Source organism: Eschscholzia californica, unplaced genomic scaffold (genome assembly GCF_041429995.1).
Source record: "Eschscholzia californica isolate CP2 unplaced genomic scaffold, dmEscCali1.0.p SCAF_3, whole genome shotgun sequence".
Classification (NCBI taxonomy): domain Eukaryota; kingdom Viridiplantae; phylum Streptophyta; class Magnoliopsida; order Ranunculales; family Papaveraceae; genus Eschscholzia; species Eschscholzia californica.
Window position 1 is genome coordinate 29305760 of NW_028238420.1, and position 19053 is coordinate 29324812.

A 19053-nucleotide genomic window follows, 5' to 3' on the forward strand; every position below is an offset into this window, starting at 1 on the left:
CACTATTAAGATGATGGGTTAAAAATAATTTAGGCTTTATTAAGATGACATGATATTTATCCAGCTAGAATTGTTAAAGAGACAAGGGGTTGATCTATGGGCTTCCTAGACGTTTAGCTCTTACACTGATAAATTATTTACTTTAGAAGCTTGAATTCGTTGATAGAGGAGAGATAAAAAAAATTCACTCTAGAATTGTGTTGGGCCACGACCAATAACATTATACCTGGAAATTATTCTCCCATTATTGTTACGTTCCAATGGGTATTATTATTTAGTGGTAAAATGAAGTAGGTTAATTGTCTAGGCAGGAGTCTGCTACTACTGATTTGACTACCAACAACGCCAAACACTTTGAGTTCCTCCAAAGATGATACCGTTAATACTACAACAAACAATTAAACTCCACCCATTCCGTAATCAATCTCAAGCCTCGCTTAAACAATATTGATTGTAAGCTATGCTGTAGTAGGTAGCGAATTAAGTTAGAAATTCTTTAATTATCTTGACATTAAAAGTATATCACTACTTATCTACTCTCAATTCGAAAATCGAAACTCTTCTTCCACTTGTTACAAAATTGATATCAACTCCATTCAAAAGAATAATATTAATTGACAGAAAACCAACCGAATCCCTTGTATGAGAAATTCGTATTTTTCTTTTGTATTTCATTTTCTAGTAAGTTCGTTGAAGATTTACCACCACATAATATTATAAATATAATCAGTGCCTTCAAAGCACGTTCACCCAAACACAAATATAAACTCAAGAAACAAAGAGGAATAGCGTACCTGTTACTTCTATTTGCAGAATCCTTCCAGTGAATCCAAGCACAACAATCATAACCAAACATAAAATTTGCTCCAAAACCTAACATAGTTAAACATCTACTAAAGAAATATAAAAAGGGAGATGAAACTATAAGAAATTGAGATGAAGAATAAGCTACAGCGATCATGTAGCAAACAATCGAGAAAATTAATTAAGCTCGAAGAAGAATAAAATATGAATAAGGAGCTAAATTATCTTGTCATGCGAATCAAAATACATGGACACCAACATACAACAATGGATAGGTTATAGAAAATGGAAGGAGAAAATTCAAGTCATTTTTTGAAACCTAAATCTCTACACTCAGATATGTCTCACCCAATCCATCCTTCCCTCTAACATGAATGACGGATCATTGCACTGGTTGCAACTTCGGGACGACGGTGTCTTGAACTTACTCTTCTATCTCGTTTGTGTTACCTTCCTAGATATGTAAAGAAATATCGCTTAATTGAACCATGGTGTTTGGCTACACTTCTTTGAGAGCATCTAGATGATATTACAAACATTTCTTCGACTTTAGTATCCGATATACTTGCCACACCAAGATAGAATTCAAACATTTCTCATTAACGTAGATGATATTACATATCTTAGTTGACAGATAATTATATATTATTAGATGGAATAAACCTACAGAATTAGCAGGGAATTGCATACCTTCCTCGTCAATGAAACCAGGCCGGCTTATGCCCTTTTTAGTTGATTGCCTGACATTATAGGTTGATCTAATGTTTTTTAGCAAATAAATATATATTATTAGATTAAAAAACTAACATAATAGAAGTAACCACATACTCTTAACAAGGGTTTTATCTCAGCCACATTCTCGTTGTTGTCCTCCTTCTGCAAAATCGATCAAAATTTTACTAACACTTTGAAGTTCATCCAATTACACATAGAAAGCAATTAAGGAATACCAATACCATATAACCAAATCTTGTAAGTATAAAGATATAAAAGAATAGGGAACATATATAAGTGAATCGAGTTGGTACCGTATGAAGATGCTAAGAATTATTGGTCACAACTCCACACCTATATATTCATACAACCACACCTATATAAACTAAACAAAAATCAAGCTGAGTTTTGTTATTCAAAAGAACCCAACTTCTCCAATGGCATAATGATGATAGATTCCAAAACTTGATGTCTCTCCAAATTCCAGAACCTAGATCAATTGAAAATACAGATTTATTGTAATCTGAAAAGGATTTCAATTCAAACATCAAACAGACCTACCAAAACCCTAAACTTAAATCTGAAAGTAAAAAAAAATAGAGAGTTAAAATCATTACCCTAAGCATCTTGAAGTCGGGACAACAGAGTAAAGAGAGGGAACACGAAATCAAACTGACGACCTTTTTTAGACCGATCAGAAAGGAAAGAGACGTAGAAGTCTAAAGGGTAAGGGTGAAGGGTACTTTAATGGAATTCAATTCATATTAAATGAGGGGGGTGAACCTTCTTTTTCAGGTAGGTGATGAATCAAACGGTTTAGATGTTAGAGCAAACAGACAAACGACCAGATTAAATTAGACTAATTTAACGTGTTTTCATGATCTAAACGTTGATTTGAAACGAACGGCCAGATTTATCTCTGGGTTTGTCTTTGGTTTGTCCAAAACTTTGTCCTAGTCAGCACTCGTCATTCTGTTTTATATAATAGATTTTACCTTACTGTAATACAAAAATGACATTTCACTTTATGTTGTTAAATGTTAATATAACATTATTACCTTCTTTCAACACTAAAATGCCATTTTTTTACCCATGTGTGGTCTGGATGACATTCTTACTCTCATCTTGTCAAAATGATGCCATTTCATGGTAAAATGACAACAAGAGTAAATGTTATTTTGACAACATAAAGGTAAAAATATCATTTCGTCGAAGTTAGTTGTCAACCAAATAACTGAATTAAGTAAATCCAAACAATATAAAATGACAACTAAATAAGACAGTGGTTTGGGAATAAAGAAAGATCTCCGGAAAATAAATTCTCTAGGGGTCCATGTTTATTTTTGAAATCTGTAGGACATATTTTTCTGTGGGAAATACAGAAAAAATTTACAAAAATAAATTTAAGTAATTTTTTTTCTTTTTCTTTTGGGAATAAAGAAAGATCTCCGGAGAATAAATTCTCTAGGGATCCATGTTTATTTTTAAAATCTGCAGGACATATTTTTCTGTGGGAAATACAGAAAAAATTTACAATTTACAAAAATAACTTTAAGTAATTTTTTTTCTTTTTCTTTTAAGTCACTCTTTCTGCCCCCCCCCCCCCCCCCCCTCTCTCTTTCTTCTTCTCTGGAGAAAAATTCATCCATCCCATCTCCTCTATTCCTTCAAGGCAAACTTTTTGTTCTTACTTCTCAATGTCTTTTCTTACTCATCTTTCACAAATCTGCAACCCCTACTACCCTTACTTCTCTAAAATCAAAAACAAAAGTTAGAGAGATAAAGAGGGAAAACATTCTAAAGCCTAGGAATCATCAAACAAAATCTCTTGAAGCTCTTAAGACATCTTCCATGGGACGTTCAAAACAAGTTTCTTCATCCATTAATCATCTCCAAAAGAGGTAAACACATTCTAAACCCTAGAAATCAACATTGTAAACTCTAGAAATCAGTTACATTTGAGCCCTAAAACATACTTTTGATCAAATATATTAGATTTGTTTTCCATATTTTTTGGGTTTAATGATTAGAAGAAAACAAAGTTCTTGGAAGAGAAAAAGATGAAGAAAATAAGAAACACTTACAAGAAGTTTAGAGTTTAGATCCTTAAAAGATTTTGTTTAAGTTTATAAAAGTTCCTTCTAATATAGAAAATTTTTTAGAATTAATTTTTTTAACTCTTAAAATTGAAAGTCCTGTAGCAACAAATAGAAATAAAAAAAGTCAATCTTAGTTGACCAATTATGTAGAAATTATTTATTCTCCAAAATCGTGGCTATAACTAAAAGAACTTTTATTTCTATAGAATATATTCGATAGAAACTTTTTCGACAGAATTATTTATGGCCAGCGCTTTGGGGAAAGCTAAATAGTTTCCGAGGTGTGAAATTTTAAAGGGAATATGCAAAATTTTGAAAAGTTTCCGGGGAAACATATTTTATGGGGAATATGGTTCAAAATAATTAACTCTCCCCCTCACCTCCCTCTACCTCATCTTCTCCCTCCACCTCATCTTCTCTCTCTCTTCTCCGATAGGTCGCCGGCCGGAAAATTTTCCGGCATCTCTCTCTAGAAACTTCGGCGAAGGGGTTTCCCTTCACCGGAGTTCCGGTCTGTTGAAGAACAGACCGGATCTGGCCTGTTGAAGAACAGACCAGATCGGTATGTTCTTCAACAGACCGGAACTGGTCTGTTGAAGAACAGACCGGAACTCCGGTGAAGGGAAACCCCTTCGCCGGAGTTTCTAGAGAGAGAGAGTGAGTGAATTTTTTTTTTTTTTTTTATGGTCGCCGGCCGGAAAATTTTCCGGCCGGCGACCTATCGGAGAAGAGAGAGAGAAGATGAGGTGGAGGGAGAAAAGTGAGGTGGAGAGAGAGCTGGGTGGAGAAGCTATTTTGCTTTCCCCCTAAATAAAATTGTCAAACAAAATTGACCAATTTTTGACCAAGTCTTCACACTCCGGAAACTATTTAGCTTTCCCCAAAGCGCTGGCCTTATTTATGTGACATGAGATACAACCTTAAAATACTTCTCCAATGGCCTTTAACAAGAGATCCTTAACAAAAATTGGGGGAAATTTCATGTCTAAATGGGGACTTTTTATGGAATATTTTTCCATCAACTCGGGGGGTTTCTATTTCAAGATCCTTAACAAGAGATCTCAACCGTCTAAAATTAAAAATTAGTATTTTTTTGTGTTTTTTTTCGAAACCTCTTCTTCTTTTTTGTATTGAAACTTTAAAATTTAGTAGTACTTAATAAATCAAGTTCTACTCATTCTTTCACTTGTTGTTCCAATACTGAATCCGATTCGATTTCATCAATTTCAAATGATGCCTCCAAGAAGGAAAAAATGGACAGAGGAAGAAGAAATAACCCTAATCGAAAAATACAGAGAAATGCAAGAAAACGGAACCCTAGCTAAGATGAAAACACGGGAGAAAAAATTCAGACCAATTGCAGCTCAGGTAAATTCTCTTCATCATTTACAAGATCCAATTTCTTTTCCATGGCAATGGTCATGGAAAGATGCTTCTACTAAAGTTCAAAACATGAGACATCAATATCTTCTTGTTAAACAGAAAATTAAAAAACCCATCTCTTTAATTTCTCATACTAATAATAATAATAATCATCGTCACAATCCTGAAAGCAAAGAGATTGAAGATGAAGATACAATTTTAGAAGATGAGGAATTTGATTGGGTTGAGGGTCTTACTCATTGGTCTAATTTTCTTAGATACAAAGATGTTTTTGGTGATGTTGCCCTAACTGGTTGTGGTAATAGTAATAATAATGATTTGGGTATTCGTGATACTCATAGAAATTTCAGTAATCAAGGTCGATCCATGGATATTTCAGGGTTTGGGAATTTGGGTGATGATGGATTTGGGATTGATGCAGGGGAAAATGAAGTTTTAGGGTTAGGGTTTGAGTATAATGGCGAAGAAGGGGATGAAATTCATAATAATGTTAATAATCATGTAAAGGAGAATGGTAATAATGGTTTTGAGTTTGAGGAAGTGAATAATATTGATTATCGAAGTAGAAAGAAGAGGAAAAAATTGAAAGGATCAGGTAAGAAGATGTGGGGACTTTTGAATAATCAATTAGCACAGTTGAAAGAAAGGGAAGCTCACTTTGAAGAACAAGAGGCCGAGAGAGAGCGAGAGAGACAGAGGAGGGATCGAATTCGAATGGAGCTTGAACAAGAGCGTGAACGTAAGTTCGAGGAGAGGAATAAAGAAAGGGAAGAGAGAGAAAGGAGTAGAGAGAAGATGAGAAGAGAGAGAATTCGCGAGTGGGAAGCGATGGAGAATAATAGTATTGAGAGAGAAAGAAGGTGGAGAGAGGAAGAATTGATTATGGAGAGAGAATGGGAGCAAAGGATGGAACAAAGAAGATTGGATTGGAAGAAAAGAATGGATGATATGTTGAATCAACACCGAGCAACAATGGATCAAATTCAGTCGAGAATACTTCATGATCAACAGACTGTTACTAATCAACTGCTTGGAATTCTATCACAGTGGAGTGGTCACTCGACAGGACTTACAGACCATACTGGAGCTGGTCACGCCTACCTTTCACAAATGATACATAATTTACATCATGTTAATGGAATTGTTCATGGAGAAAATAGGGTTGAGACAGATAGTCAAGATGATCAATTTATTGTTGATGAGTAGCTTGACAACTACTCATTAATATTTATGTGATTTCATTGAAGGAGGGGATTGTTGCATTAGAAGCTCGTGACAAAACGAAAAAAGATGTCAAGAGGTGAAGGAATGATCGAGTTTCGATTCTGTACCCTACCTAATCTGGTTAGTCTGAAATTTTATTTACATGGGTTTTCTGTTGAATCCTAGTCTTGCCTTCTTGTTGTTGTAAGATGTATTGATGTGATGATGAATGCAATTTCAAGTTATATGTTAGATCATTCACTTTGTTAATCTGTTTTGCACATGAGCAAATCCGACTATCATTAAGTGCTGACTCTATAGCTTAAGATATAAAGTTCTTATATATCATAACTAGTTACATACATCCCATTACACTAGCCATTGATACTTGTCCAAAAACCATAGGTAATTTCCCTTTTTTGATATGTTCTACCGGCGTTCTTTGTATCAGCTTACTTTGGAGATTGAGAACGTGTTTAGTGCGTTTAGGGATTAATATCCCATTTTGTCGAATTGTATCAATTGTTTATTAGATCGTTCTGTGAATCGTTTTGTAGTTGGTTGTTGGTTGTTGGTTGTTTGTTGGCCCTATGAATACAAGTACTTGAAAGCCCCTATTTTCCTACAAGTTGCTGGGACGAAATCCGGCAGCCAATTGCTGGCTCTGAATAACCAGCCCAGCAAGAAGCTCAATTCTTCCATAACATAACGGGGCGGGGTTGCGTGCGAGCCGAGTGACGTAAGGATTTTCCAAGAATTTCTGTTCAGTTGACCCGGCCTGCAACTTCAAGTTGCTTTTTTACAGTAAGAAGTACCAGTAGTACCCATTGAGTCAGTGTTAAGCATCCTGACCATAAAAATAAGATCAGAACAGGCGTGATCAGAACAAGCAAGAAGCAAACAGATTCAAGATTCCCGGTTGGGCCGATTGATTAGACCGACGGCCGGAAAGGGGCATATGCCATGATGTCTTTTATTACCTCTTCACCTCGATTAGGATCTGAAAAGTGAGGGAGATCTGCACCCGTAGGGCTTTGATTACCATTAGTCAATATCATGAGTAGATGCTTAGCCCCTTGGGCTAGTGTCCCGGATATGAGAGATAGCTGGTACGTCAACATCCCTATATTACTATAAGTGAATGGGGGTCGCCTTTGGAAGCATTCGCCTGCAAGATAGGGCCAAAAAGCCGTATCGCGCAAGACGGTCTAATTCCGACAGACTTTTCTTAAGCTTGGAAACCACAAGATCGTCATATACCTCTAGTAATGTAATGTTTTCTTAGAAGTTCTGACAGAAAACAAATGAAGAAAAAAAATGAATGCATGAGAGCATAACAGAGCACAATTGAAGTGAGTGACATGTGCAATAGTATAAGTAGACGGGTTTTGTTGAATAACCATAGATGTTAAAAAAACTTGAAGTTCGTGATGAAGATATAGCTCTTTTTATTGTCAAGTAGTATCAGCACTTCGGACAAAATGGAGTTGAGGATGCAAATTTGAACTTCCAAAATGGACTGTTTCAGCAAACCTTAGCGAACTTAAATAATTCAAATATCATAGTAGACAATAAATAATACTTCGGCAGAGACTTTTTTCAATAACTTGTGTCTGTAGGGATCTCCAGCTCTTTCATTAGGGAATAAAACTGAGAGAAAAATCATCGGATCAACCGTGGTAGTGATGGCCATGAGATTTGTGTCAGATGAACTTAAACATAAGTGTCTAGATGATTAGGATTTAGAAAGTGATTACGGAGGGAAAACATTCCGATCGGCTGTTCAAGTGTTAGGGGAGGCCAAGATGAGTTACATTCTTAGTGCTTTATTTATTCTGAACAATGTTTCAAATTGATACAAAGTTTAGTTCAAGTTTTATGTTTATTAAAGAGTACTAATTGAATTCATTGAAGATTCAAGTCTTGCAGATTTATTCAATTTATTTCAGTTTTACTCAAAGTTGGAGAATCTCGATTCTTTTTCGTTCAGCTGGTGGTACAACATGAGTATACTATGTTTTTGTGATGCAATGAAATCCTCCAATATTTGTCTTAAAGTGTGAACACTTTTACTCAGGGCCGAGAATGTTGCAGGTTAGTTAATTGATGATAAATGCGAAGACATTAAATATAGGGCATGTTTATGGAGTATTTTTCTTCCAGTCTAGGCTCCAGTTTTATGCACAATGAAGTGGCTGATTATAGGGAGCAAGCCAAAGTCTACAGCTATTTTGGGGAAGCTTTGTGCAAGAAGCTTGTCATAAGGTTGCTCTTTGTCATCCTTAAACTGAGGGGTGAATTGAAGTGGTAAATGAGAAACTCTCATCTTTCTTTAAACTGTTATTGATCGAAATCAAAGAATTAGGACAATTGATCTGCTTTTGGTATATGATCTAAGTGTGCATACACAGTGCAACAAAACATCTCAATTCAAGGTGGTATATGGAGATCGCACCAATACCGCCTTCTTCTTCTTGATGTCTGAGGTGGGAGGATTCCGACAAAGGGGAAACCTGCTGAGACAGTAGAGTGGATGAGAAAGAAAGAGAGTAGAGAGATAGGACAGAGGAGGAAGAAAAGAAAAAGGAAGAAAGAAATATGATGGTTTGGTGATGGTGTGGTGGTTGTTTGGTGGTAGAATGGGAAAAAGAAGAACAAAAAAGTCCTTTCATTTCCAGTTGATGCGGTTGCTGAGTATTTGGACTGCCTGCTAATAGCCCTCTGGGCTAATAACATTTTGGCTGGATGCGTGCCTTTCGAGGCACTCTTCGATACAAATCTAATCTAAAATCTACTGGGGTTTTTTTAAGTGGCCAATACATGGAAAACCAATTTTCTTATATAGACAACTACTTTCGGGTCCATTGCAAGTCAATTATGTTTGAGAGTAATTATGGGGACAAAACGCCTTAAATATTAACAGTAATAATTCCGAAGACCGTTAACAAAATGACTAGATGTGTAGAATAATAACATCGTGTATAACGTAGGGAGAGAGAGGCCAAAACTAGATGGATAAAAAGGAAGTAAACAGTGTAATGGAACATTTGTTCCCCTCCTTGTGTACTTCTAAATATTATGATAAAGACATTATTACTCAAAGTGATCGAATATGTAACCCGGAGACGGAATAAAAGACAATATCAACGAGTTGTCGTCTAAGCCTCTGCCATAACAAAAGCCCACCAATTACCATTCGCCACACAATCTCTTAGCCTCCATCAAAACGAAATTGGAGAGTTGCCCCTATCCAATGGCTTCATCGTGTGCACTTAGCGGTCCTTTTTACGTGTTCTAGGGAAAACACTTGAAACTGTAGCAGTTCACTGCTACTGGTTCAGGAAAAAACCCTGAGACACTAGTAGATCAGTGTTATTGTTTCGTGGGGTAACTCACGAGTCCACGACTGTTCACAAGTGTTAACCCGATAATTGTTGTTTGGTACGAAATATCAAATTTTTAGATTTTATTTTTTGATTCCAAAGAGTTCTAGGGTTCATGAAGAAGACTAAATCTGTCATAGGTTAGATTAAGTTTGTCCAACAACTCATGTGTCTCTTTACAAATTTGTGGGCGATGAAGAAGTAGTAGAACAAGAGAACTTAGTCGTTTATGGAAAAAATGACTTAAAATAAAAGTTCTAATTCTTGGAGGTCTTGAGTGAAAAATAATAGAGTTTCCCCTTAAAAACTATTGTCCATATAAATTTTTTAGTTTTCCACATAAAATAGTTGTCCGTATAAGAAAATTGGTTGTCCATATACTGGTCACTTTCTTTTACGATGAGGACATATTCCAACCTAAGCAACAATTAATATTTCACTTTTGAGAAAGTATCCTCCAACCTAAAAAACAATCAACATTTCACTCAAAGTGTGCTAATACAGGTTACTATCTCCCTCAAAAAGTAAGAAACTAGTTCTTTGGTTATTTTCCTATAAAACATATTTTTAGGTCAAATTTCAAATCCTCTTTGTTTTCACTTCAATTTACTATTTTCTCCGGAAAACAAAAAAAAAGAACAAATTTCTGCCCGCCCAAAACCTCAACAAATTTTTCACTAAGGAGAGACATTTCGTGAAAACAATTTGTAAACCATAAGATTTTCATAAAAAATGACAAATTCTTTTCTTAAGTTAATAATAACACATCCTCATGCCTAAATAAATTTGAAAAAAAAAACTATCAGGTTTCAAGTTAATCGAAATTTGGTGTCAAACAAGTAAGCAAGAAAATTTACTGGTGAAAGGTAAAGTTAAAAGGAAATCTAATAGGAGAATGAAATTGGAAATCTAACTTTTCTTTAAGATCTATTTTAACTTCTAGTCCTTCCAACTTGAGAGGTTTAAATTCAACTAACATGAAATAAAAAGTCCTTATCATCTCACTTTCTTCGAATACATATTTCTCCTTTACAAAATGATCTACAACAAAAAGTTAATCCTGCCTACACCCAGCCACAGAGAGAGCGAGTTCACAATGTAGGAGAATAACTAGGGAGCATATCGAAATGCATGCCTTTGCGGTTGGATATTATCCATGGAAAGGAAAAGGAATCCTTTAGGATTCCAGTGAGCCTCCCCACAGATCATTCAACCTATCACAGTGAAACTTGGACTTTTTCAATAGAGAAACTTGGGTATTGTTGCTGGTTTATTAACCTATAACCTTGAGTTCCCGTTTTGACGTTTGTATTACGAGAGCATCGAAACCAAAGAAACTAACTCTGATGTAATTCAGTCCTTGGATCTAGTGTTGACGTCAAAGTGCTCCGAGTATTTCATCAGCACAGCAAGCAGGCCAACCGTCTTCCTTTAGGGAACTCCTCTAATGTTAGATATCTCCTTACCCTATTGTGATGTCATATACTTCCATATTGCTTCACCAACTTCACCACCAACACATAATGTTATTAAAGAATTAACTAATGTAATTACAAAACCGTTGTAACCTAGATTAGTCCTAACATTAAAGAATTTTGAGGAGAGGGTAAAAAAGAAGGCCAGCGTTTTGGGGAAAGCTAAATAGTTTCCGGGGCGTGAAATTTTAAAGGGAATATGCAAAATTTTGAAAAGTTTCCGGGGAAATATATTTTATGGGGAATATGGTTCAAAATAACAAATCCTCCACCTCACCTCCCTCCGCCTCACCTATCTCTCTCTCTCTGCCTCACCTCTCTCTCTCTCAACCTCACCTCTCTCTCTCTTCTTCGACTAGGTCGACGGCCGAAAAATTTTCCGGCCGGCGGCCATGAAAAAAAAAATTCACTCTCTCTCTCTAGAAACTTCGACGAAGGGGTTTCCCTTCACCAGAGTTTCTAGAGAGAGAGAGAGTGAGGGAATTTTTTTTTTCATGGTCGCCGGACGGAAAATTTAATCAGAGAAGAGAGAGAGGATGGTAGGGAGAGAGAAGATGAGGTGGAGAGAGAAGATGAGGTGGAGAGAGAGAGGTGAGGTGGAGGGTTTTTTATTTTTCCCTATAACAACTTACAAAATAAAATTGTCAAACAAAATTGACCAATTTTTTACCAAGTCTTCACACCCCGGAAACTATTTTGCTTTCCCCAAAGCGCGAATGAAAGGCAATATTTAAAGTTTTTTTTTTTATGAAAGAAGCCAAAAATATGGAAGTTGGTCATTTTAGACGTTTAGGGGGCTATTTTGGTGGGGTGGTCATCTTTTAGAGGCCAAAATGGAATCATCCCTAAACCAAACACCCTCTTAAGTCCATTTGGGTCATCTCCCGAACAACGAAGCTAATTGCATCTTCTCACTCTCGTTTTCTTACAGGATATGTCTTCGGCTCTTTCAAGACTGGTTAATCTCACAAAACATTTTGATCAAACAAAACAGGTAGGAAAATAAGTACTAAAAATCTTTACTTCGAAATTTTGTAACCTAGCATTAGGTATTTGTCTCTGAAAAGTAGAACTAAAATTCATTCATTACTTTCTCTCCAAGGAACGAACTTTGTATAGTCAATTTTGATGAGTTAACAGAGACTACTTTCTTTGATTTGGGTAGAGAGAAAAAGAAGGTTTAGTGAGAGGGGATTTCAGGATATCATCAGAAGTTTCAGATGCTTTATCTTGTGGACGTGCTGTGGTAGCTCTTGAATCCACTATAATTTCCCATGGTATGTTAATTTTTGTTTTTTTTATTAAACTTGGGTTGATTTGGAGCACATTAGCAATAGGGTTTATCATGTCCGGCCTAGCTTTAGTACCATATGAAGTGTCTTGACTTCCGATTTAAAGCCAAGTTGTTGTAAGGGAGAATTACTGAAACCCCCACCTTTTCATAATACACATTACTGAAACCCCCACCTTTTCATAATATACATTACTGAAACCCCCACTTTTCATAATATACATTACTGAAACCCCCACCTTTTCATAATACACATTACTGAAACCCCACCTTTTCATAATCTATTGAAAAGAATAATGTTTATGTACCCGGAAAAATCTGGCCGTGTTCCGGCTGGAATCTGATGTGGACTGTTGAATTTTGCCCCATTATCTTTCTCTTTTGAAATCTGACCATCCTCATCAGATTCCTGTCGGATTTCGGCCCTTCTTTTTTGGGTACTGAAAATGCTCATTAGTTGAGGTCAAGGAATGAAATTTCGGTTTCAGTAAATATCAGTAGACATGAAAATGGAAATATTTCGGTCATTTCGACTGAAATATTTTGAAATTTAATTCGTTGGTTGGGGTAGTGGTGGCCGACTTCCCGACACTACTGTGAGGTTCCAAATACAGAAAATGGACAAGGAAAGTTACGGGATACATCTGTATACATGATGGTTGTTATTAGATGCTTTGTTTTCTACATACAATCTTTGTACTGATGGACCATCCACTGTTATATTGTACACAAAGACATCTGCCTAGAGAGGTATATAGTTCTAATACCATTGTGTGCACATTCCTGTGGATTTACATACAAAATTCCACGTTATACCTACCGAGGTGATAGGAGTATCCACCAGAGTATTTTCTTGTACAAGTATCGAAGTATCCATCCAGGAGGGCAAAAGATACTAAGAGGTGTATCATGTTATATAGGCTCTCAGTGATTGACCCTAGGGTCTCGTATGCGTGCTCTACCTAAATTGGTCATTATGGGATTATTCTCGACACTTGGGAGGCACATTACTAACTGTAGTTCAACATTCAGCTTTGGTTGTTACTAGGATGAAACCATTTCAGTTTGTGTCAGAATGTTCGAGCTAAGTTAAACAGTTTTTCAACTAGTTGGAACAAGATTTAATACCTATACACGTTCAATTGTTTATCACATTTTATTTGGTAGGTTATTACGACAGTGCAGTGTGATACCTGTTTTTCTTGTAAGTGCAGGAATGCCCTATCCTCAGAACTTACAAACGGCAAAAGAGGTAGAGGCAATTGTAAGGGAGAGTGGAGCAACTCCGGCCACAATTGCTATTTTGGACGGTGTGCCATGCATAGGTTTTTAGTGCAACTCCTTGTTATTGTGCTTTTTATTTTCATGGCTCTGAGTAGAAGATTTCTTCCACGAGAATTAAAAAGATGCATTATTGAAGGGTTTTTTATTCAATTACTGAGAATTGAGAGGACTAATTGCTATTATGAACTTGGTAAGTTGGTAAGCTTTGCCATATTCATTTGTGTACCTTTGTGTTAAAAGATTTCTCATTCACTCTGACAGGTCTGAGTGTGGAGCAACTGGAGAAGCTAGCAAGTCTTGGCCCTAGAGCTCAAAAGACAGCTCGCAGGGACATTGCACATATTGTGAGTGCATAAACGTATCTCCATTAGAGGTGTTTCCATTAGAAAATAGGTTTACAGTACGGTTCAGCTGGAACAATAACATATTAACATCTTATTATTAATTCATCTCTTCACAGCAGGACTCATACTTCAATTTTTTTTTTTTCTGCCATTGATTAGATAGATCACAGAATAACTTAGAAAGCAGGCTTGGAAGAGTTCTAGAGAAATGATATTCCGGAAGAGATGAAAAATTGTATATTTGAGCATAGGGGTCTTAATTTCATCTTCCATAACCATAACATCGGTATCATCTGGGTCGTTTGGTTTTCCTACTAATATGGCATGCCAATATTTACTGCTTGCAGGTGGCAACAAGAGGAAATGGTGCGACAACTGTTTCTGCGACTATGTTTTTTGCTTCGATGGTAGCTAATCTCTTTTAGCTTCTTATGTATTGTTTCTGTCCTAGAATACTTGTACATTTAAGTTATCAACTAATATTTGTTGTTATAACTGCTTAATATCTTTCTTTTGATTAGTTTTTATTCCATAAAATTTCATTCAGGTTGGTATCCATGTGTTTGTTACTGGGGGAATAGGAGGTGTGCACAGACATGGTGAACAAAGTAAGCAGAGTTTATCGTCAATCTTTTCTGTTTTTTAATCGTGAAACCATCAACGTATCATCTCTGCGAATACTGAGTAATAGCTTTAGACGTCTCCATCATTATTGCCTTTTTCTATTTGTGGACTGCATTTGAGGTTTTCTTGATTTTTAACGGTATTGGAAAGGGTCAGCCTTTCCATTGAGATTGTTCTCCGAAGGAGTTGGGGTGTCTTTCCATTGAGATTTTTTTAAACAGTTGCGTTTTGCAGCGATGGACATATCTTCGGATCTCACTGAGCTAGGAAGGACTCCTGTTGCAGTTATCTCTGCGGGTGTAAAATCAATCTTAGATATTCCAAGAACACTAGAGTATTTGGTATGGGATTCTAATTATGTTGTTACTATCAGAAGTTCTCAGGAAGTGAATCATTAATCTTATCATACAACCTTTAACAGGAGACTCAGGGAGTTACAGTTGCTGCCTATAAGACCCATGAGTTTCCAGCATTTTTCACCGAAACAAGTGGCTGCAAGGTGCTAATTCCTGAACTGCTCATTTTTTTTCCTTGTCTACTGTCTTATTTTATTTTTGTTAACTAATTAATACAGTATAATCTTTTTTTGTGTTCATTTTTTTTATATAATTGACATTAGAAAAGAAATTGATGATGTAAAATAACTAAGGCTTGAAAAATACACTAAGCTTGTTAAACATTTATAGTTCACGACCTGATCTGTTAGTTTTAGACAAGCATGTTTCATGGCATATTTTCATTTTTTACATAATCTGATCTAACTGCAAATGCTTGGTGTTAAACCATGAACCGAAGCTTAGGCGCCATGTCGTGTGGACTCTCCAGAGGAATGTGCTCGGCTCATAGGCAAGATATTCTTCAGTTTTTGTTCTTTTATTTTAACTTTCCTTGTTATCTTTTCTTTCTTGCTATCTATTTACACTTTTTGTTTGTAAATTAGATGCTAATCTGAAATTCAGACTTGGAACTGGAATTTTGATTGCGGTGCCAATCCCAAAAGAAAATGCTGCTTCAGGAAGTATGATAGAGTCATCAATTCAAAGTGCCCTTAAAGAAGCTAGGTAAAAACCTATTTGTCCTCGAGAATGTAAATACTATTCTTCGCCTCATATTCTTGTAATATACTTTTCTGAAGCTATTTGTGTTCTCAGGGACAAAAAGATTACTGGCAATGCTGAAACACCTTTCCTACTGGCAAAAGTGAATGAACTCACAGGTGGAGCCTCACTGGCTTCAAGTATCCTTTTCCTTACATCTTCACATGCTATAATCTAAGCCAATTCACATAAGTACTTAATTACCGAGAAACTTTTAAGGCTAACAAACCATTTTAGTTTCCTTTGTGAGCTCTAAATCTGTACGGTGTGGTATTAAAATCTCAGGGTCCCCGAGTATTTCAATAAACAAAATGTGTAATCAAAACTTAACCGATTACTTTTAGCTGAAAGAATATGACTGAAAGCAGCATTAAAAGGTATAACTTAACTCTAGCCATGAATAACATCAAATGATATTACTCAGTAATGTACACATGTTGGCAGAAGCATCAGTGGAGTTCTCAATTTGAATACTAATATTGCTTCTAGATCAGAATCAAACCACTTTTATGAGATCTATTTAGGGTTCAATACAATTTGGTTCATCTTGTTGCTCCTAAACCGATGCCTTGGTTATGTTCTGTAGGATAGTTGGTATAATATGATTTGTAGCCATAGTGGTGCTGTTGTTATTAGAAGTAAGGTCTTTAGAAAGTACATATAACTTGATGTTTCATCTAAGTGTCCTCCTTAGCGAAGCCCTAGATATCGCACTTGTGAAGAACAATGCACTTGTTGGTGCAAATATTGCAGTATGTCTTTCCAGAATCAGACAAAGCAGTTAGAGGTATGCATCGTTTTGAATGAGCTATTACTTTTACTTGGGTATTTGGCACTTTTTTATTCTTTGTATTCATAGGATTTGGTAAGTTATCGGGATAACAATTCTATTTTAGGCTGGGTTTGCTTTTTATTTACAAAATTTTTTGTTAAAAAATAGTTCATTGTGATAGTTCAAAAACTCTTTAGTTGAAGATCGATAAAAATGAATGAAATTAAGTCGTTTATTAGCTCCTCCTTATTGTAGTGATTGTTTATGCATTTACTGTGATTTCATATTCTGAGACCCCCTTGTACATCTCTTTTTTTTATTTTTCAGTTCATGCTGAATCAGGATATAGGATGGGTGTCTGAATATGCTAACAATAGCCGAGCTTATGTGAGAAGTTCTGTTAAGTACAAAACTGGCAAACCATCCAGAGGTTTGTCCATTTTATCGGTTCTTAAGTAATGGACTATTCCAGCCGTGTTTGTTTATTTTTGTAGAATTAGTTTGCTTCAATCTCTTGTGCGCTCCCTGAGTCGAAATATTTGGCCTTCCCTCCTAGGTCTCTTCTTTTTTCTTGGTGAGAGTTGGACTATCTTAAGGTTAAAGTGCAAGTTTAGTACAATTGATTGCAACAAAAAAAAAAATTTAGTAGAATTGTGTCTCACAAACAGATAATATGATAAATCGTTTCTTTTCATCCAAAGATTCAAAACAATGTGATAAAAAAAGTAGTGATGACTACTGCTTAAAAAACTTTCAAGGCGTACAGGTGAGGCGGTTACTTGATGTTTTGAGGTTTGTACATCTAAAGTCGCTTACTATTATTGAGTTGTTTGGCAATATAAAAGTATTGTATCTTGTTTCTTAAACACTTGAGAGTTGAGACTTTATATATCAGGGTAAAGTATAAAAACATTGTTATGTTTTTACGGAATTGATATTATTTTTCTTTCAAAAAATAGTTTAGATCTTTTACACATCCAATTGTTCGCCTCCTCGTTACGTCATTTCCCCTTGTAAGAGCAAAGCCTTTAAATAAAAAAAAGTGGACAATACAGGAACAATCCAATTTTTTATGCAGTCAAAACTGTTGGGTATAGTTAATTAAAAGGGTCTAACAAATGGTAGTCCATGGGGGTAGCTATGGTCTTTTTTTTTTTTTTTGTTAAGGGGGTAGCTATGGTTGACATAAACTCCAAAAACTGTAGAAGTCTCAGGTTCTATTTCTTGAAGAGGTGGATTTCATGGTTTGTTGAGCTCGGATTATTAAGGTATAAACAATGTTGTTGGGCTTTAGGTCATAGGTTAGTTGGGTAGTAATTCCGTTCTTGTAAGAGTTTGAATTAGGTAGTTATCGTGTTTATCACATCTTTGATATATCAATGTTATTGTAATAACTATTGTTGATCGCAGTAAAAAAGAAAATCATTTTAAAGGGGATAATTTATTTTTGTGAATCTCGTTAACTTTTTTACCAACACCTTCTTCAATAGACCAACACCGTCTTCTTCCACAGACGCTTCATTTTTTTTTTTGAAATATCTTGCATTAAATTAAATCAAAACGTTATTACAATATTTATTCACTAAAATACTCGGTACATTCGACCACACTTTGTTATGCTGATTCTTCCTCGCCCATTTAGCTAATTTGTCTGCATTCTGATTCAGCTCTCTCCTGGTGTACTGGAATTTGATCATCTGAAAATCTGGGATATATGTTTTGATTTTCTTTATATGATTGATAGATTGCCATTGAACTGCATTCTTAGCATTATGTAGATGATGTATAAGATTGATGTTATCACTTTCTATGATGATGGAAGGGTGGTTCATCTCTTTAGCCCATTCAATACCAAGTAGGATTGCCTTAGCTTCGCTTTCTTCGCTGTTTCTCGCTCTGCTAGATTTGACTTGTGCACCGATGAATATAGATTTATCATTATGTGCAATAATGCTAATACCCATATTAGAAGTAATATTAGTAAATGAGGCGTCAACATTAATTTTTATAGCCGTATTTGGCGGGGGTTGCCATTTTTCATCAGTTGAAGTGTTATTATTTCTATCATTATTGCTAGGTTTTTTGCTTAATTTCGGGTAGTTTTCTATCAGTTTAATAACGTGATGCAAATCATTGATCTCGTGTTGGAAGCAGTGATCACACCTAACTTTTCATAACACCCATAGAACTGTAGTGAGATGAATATTTCCTTTTGTGTAGCAAAGATTCCCATTATCTTCCCAAGAGAAAATCCAGTCCGAGATGGATAGGATATTCTCCGAGATGATGTCAAAATAGAACCAAATGTTTTTTGCTAAGGCACAGTGTAAGAGAGCATGTTCTATAGATTCCGTGATGTTGCAATTGGGGCAGTTATAATTGTTACCAATATATTTGCCAATTCCTCTCACTGGGAGAGCTTCGATGCAGACCTTCCAGATAAAATTCTTGATTCTCGGGAAAGTCGGTAGGTTCCAAATGAACTTCCAGTTGCGTGTATTCGGGTTGATCGCTATATTATTGCTGATGAGGTACTGGTACATCGATGCTACAGTAAATCTACCCGTCTTGGTTAGCTTC

General features: G+C 35.8%; 2 protein-coding genes and 1 long non-coding RNA gene across 8 annotated transcripts; 2 read left to right on the top strand and 1 right to left on the bottom strand.

Annotated features, from left to right (window-relative positions):
• Positions 1–1002: 1002 nt before the first annotated feature.
• On the bottom strand, positions 1003–1721 carry LOC147549396 (uncharacterized). Its single transcript, XR_015238988.1, has 3 exons — positions 1633–1721; positions 1495–1544; positions 1003–1323 (listed from the first exon to the last, which is right to left on the bottom strand). It is a non-coding gene; the product is annotated as an uncharacterized LOC147549396 (long non-coding RNA).
• A 3014-nt stretch (positions 1722–4735) lies between these two features.
• Positions 4736–8297, top strand: LOC147549397 (uncharacterized). Of its 3 annotated transcripts, none has more exons than XR_015237261.1 (2): positions 4751–6344; positions 8118–8297. XR_015237261.1 is itself a non-coding variant. In XM_086667725.1 (1 exon), exon 1 carries the CDS (start codon positions 4848–4850, stop codon positions 6204–6206), a length of 1359 nt encoding a protein of 452 aa, XP_086523851.1. In that variant the 5' UTR covers positions 4736–4847; the 3' UTR covers positions 6207–6473. The 3 variants fall into 3 exon arrangements, 1 of the variants encoding a protein (XP_086523851.1); XR_015237260.1 differs by having other exon boundaries at positions 8153–8297; XM_086667725.1 differs by lacking the exon at positions 8118–8297 and having other exon boundaries at positions 4736–6473.
• A 3520-nt stretch (positions 8298–11817) lies between these two features.
• On the top strand, positions 11818–17173 carry LOC147549398 (indigoidine synthase A family protein). Of its 4 annotated transcripts, XR_015237262.1 has the most exons (14): positions 11827–12055; positions 12227–12338; positions 13567–13677; positions 13898–13980; positions 14328–14387; positions 14528–14588; positions 14839–14945; positions 15026–15103; positions 15405–15450; positions 15545–15665; positions 15756–15841; positions 16407–16488; positions 16801–16903; positions 17030–17173. XR_015237262.1 is itself a non-coding variant. In XM_086667726.1 (13 exons), exons 1-12 carry the CDS (start codon positions 11996–11998, stop codon positions 16484–16486), a joined length of 1005 nt encoding a protein of 334 aa, XP_086523852.1. In that variant the 5' UTR covers positions 11818–11995; the 3' UTR covers positions 16487–16488; positions 16801–17173. The 4 variants fall into 4 exon arrangements, 3 of the variants coding, with proteins under 3 accessions (XP_086523852.1, XP_086523853.1, XP_086523854.1); XM_086667726.1 differs by having other exon boundaries at positions 11818–12055; positions 16801–17173; XM_086667727.1 differs by having other exon boundaries at positions 16816–17173.
• The last annotated feature ends 1880 nt before the right edge of the window (positions 17174–19053 follow it).